The 2,830-nt window shown below is 44.9% G+C and overlaps 1 protein-coding gene across 1 annotated transcript in view; it reads right to left on the bottom strand.

Moving 5' to 3' along the window:
* Positions 1 to 2,830, bottom strand: part of IL12RB1 (interleukin 12 receptor subunit beta 1) — a 28,406-nt gene that overhangs the window by 20,753 nt on the left and 4,823 nt on the right. The window contains exon 4 of the mRNA XM_029282975.1: positions 1,692 to 1,850. Within this exon, the coding sequence (XP_029138808.1) occupies positions 1,692 to 1,850 (159 nt within the window). The remainder of the gene's footprint in view (positions 1 to 1,691; positions 1,851 to 2,830) is intronic.

The following is a 2,830-nucleotide window of genomic DNA, read 5'->3' as shown; positions in this document are numbered from 1 at the left end:
GGCCTTACCAAGGCATTGTAAAGTGGTATTAACACTTCACGTGATCTTGATTCTATCCCTCTGTTAATGCAGCCTAGCACTGTGTTGGCCTTTTTGGCAGCTGCAGCACACTGCTGGCTCATATTTAGGTGATTGTCCACTAGGACTCCGAGGTCCCTCTCACAGTTACTACTATTGAGCAAGGTGCCACCTATGCTCTCTTAAATTAGCTCTCTTAAATTAGCTCTCTTAAATCGAAGTCTCTAGTTTGACTATGTTCTATTGCTTGTGCTTGCATAATGTTGAATTCCAATATTGCATGATCACTCCCCCCAAGGTTCCAGGGGCTTCAACACCTTCTATCATTTCATCTCTGTTAGTGAGAATTAAGTCCAATATGGCTGATCCCGTAGTTCCCTTCTCTACTTTTGGGGAGACAAAGTTGTCTGCTAGATTTATTAGGAATCTGTTTGATCTTCCACTTGGTGCAGAGTTTGTCTCCCAGTTGATGTCAGGGTAATTAAAGTCCCCCATTACTATTGTGATGTGCTTCCTACATACCTTAGTTCAGGGCTTTTCAACCAGTGGTACGGGTACCACCTGTGGTACATTGGCACCTGGCAGGTGGTACGTGACCATCCTAGAAAAGTGGTAGCGGGGAGGGGAATGAGCTGAAACCAGTGGCAGCACCGCACAAGCCTGAGTGAGAGATGGCTGGAGCTGCAGGGCTATCAGGGCTCAGTGGAAGCACCAGGATCAACGCCAGGCTCCAGCTGTAGCTCGGCGCTGATCCTGGTGCTTCTGCTGAGCCCTGAAGAAGCACCAATCAGCTGGAAAGCAGCACTGATGCTTTCTGGTGCTTCTGCCGATCAGCTGGAATGTTGCAGCATCTCCAGGGTCTTGTGATTTACATTCAGATGCTTGGCAACTGATTCATATTTATGACGGTCACAGTGTCCCAGGGTCATGTGAAGTGACCAAAACCTGCTGCAACCACCCAGCAGATGGGGGGGGGGGAATAAAAACCAAACACCCCCCACCCCACCCCCGCTGCCAATCCTCAACAGAAATGCTCACAACAATGAAAACCTCGGACAGGAGGAAGGGCGGGCAGGCAAGTGTCTTGCTCGGCTGTGGCTTGGGGGGCACTTTTTTCAGTGCCACTGTAACTTCGAACAGTCACTAAGCGAACTGTTGTAAGTCGAGGACTACCTGTACTTTATCACTTTTTTCCTTTTTTTTTTTTTGGGTCATCAAGTTTTTGACATCTTGCTAGGCAACTGGTGGTACTCAGATGTTGCCATATCCTAAAAGTGGTACAATGGGTGAAAAAGTTGAAAAGCCCTGCCTTAGTTAACTGATTAGCAAAAAGTTCATCTATTCCTCTGTTTGGTTGGGTGGCCTATAGTATACACCTATAGCAATGTCATTTCCCCCCTTTTTATATTGACCCAAATGCATTCAAGACAGTTTTCATCATTGTTATGCTCTATTTCTGTAGAGATGTAGTTATTTCTTATATAGAGAGCAATTCCACCTCCTCTTTTATTTAGTCTGTTTCTTTTAAATAATTTAAATCCCTCTAGCTGTGTGGTTGAATAGAGGTGGTTGAATCCAAAGCTGGACAATGAATAGTTATCTAACAAGTCTTGCCTGCCTAGGTAGAGAAGCTTGGTGGAAACCATCAAACATGGCCATTGTTTCGAATGTTTACACACAACTTACCAGTGTCCAGTTTGTATGGTGGGACTGTCTTATCCTGACTTGGTTTAGTGTAGAGCGACAAGTGCTGGATCCAGGCCATTTCAAGGTCAGGATACCTTTCGATCTAGAAATGCTGATAGACTTGGCTGATGGTGGATTAAATTTTACTGGAATGAAAAGACAACAGCTGAGGCTACTTAGTAAGAGACAGATGTGCAAGACTATAAACACAAGATACTAGGCCCCTTCAGTCATTTTTGTACACTATTTTTTCTCTCCCCTCCCATAATCCCTTAGGGTTTTTTTATTTTAGTTCAGCTCATCTGCTCATTTTCACCATCCTTTTTATTGAGGGCTTAGGAATAACAATTATGAATATCACCCAGAGACAGCCAGCCAGCCTTCTGGTTCCACTGATGTGCTAAGATCGCACTGGTGCAGTGTCTGAGCTTGGCATTCAAAAATGTCTGTGTTGGTAAAGTGAAATTCATAATAACCACAATTTTCTCTACCTATGATAAAAAATTGTTCCAAAATGAAGCGGAATTGTACTTATTTTCAACTCTTAGATATCCCTAGAAAAGGATAAGAAGGGAAAGGAAACTTTGCTGCTGTCTTTGGAATCATGTTATCCACCATAAGCTGAAAAGGTGAATAGGGAGCCACCTCAACAGTTTGTCTTCTGGTGAGAGAGACTTCCGGTGGCAGGCGATTTCGTCGGTCGCAGCTGTTTGCTGCCTCCCGCCTGTTTTGCGTAAAAGCCGGTTTGACAGCCAGCATCAGCTGTCAAACAGCTTGATACCTTTCCCCTGGGCATAAGGGGATAGGTGAGCTGCCCGGGGTAGGAGTTGAGTTCCCGAGTCGTCCTATATGGACGATGTAGGCGAGAACTCCTCCGGAGCCCCAAGGATTCTCCGCGATCCAGGACGCCTTCGCTTCGGCGAAGCTAGAAGCCGCCACCACCGCTGCAACTTGAAGTTAATTGTGAGTTTACTTGTAAGCAGACGAACCAACTTTGGAAGCTTGCTTTTTATTTTGGACTTTACTTTAACTTCTATAACAAGTTTCTCCCCGTACGTGTGGAGGAATGAGGAAAAGTGAAACTAAAATGGCGTTGGATTGATACTTTTCAGCAAGAAGTGAAAGT

The sequence above is a fragment of the Protobothrops mucrosquamatus genome, unplaced genomic scaffold (genome assembly GCF_001527695.2).
Source record: "Protobothrops mucrosquamatus isolate PMUCROS unplaced genomic scaffold, P.Mucros_1.0 scaffold6, whole genome shotgun sequence".
Lineage (NCBI taxonomy): Eukaryota > Metazoa > Chordata > Lepidosauria > Squamata > Viperidae > Protobothrops > Protobothrops mucrosquamatus.
Note: the sequence above shows the minus strand (reverse complement) of the source record. Positions and strands in the feature narration are given on the sequence as shown.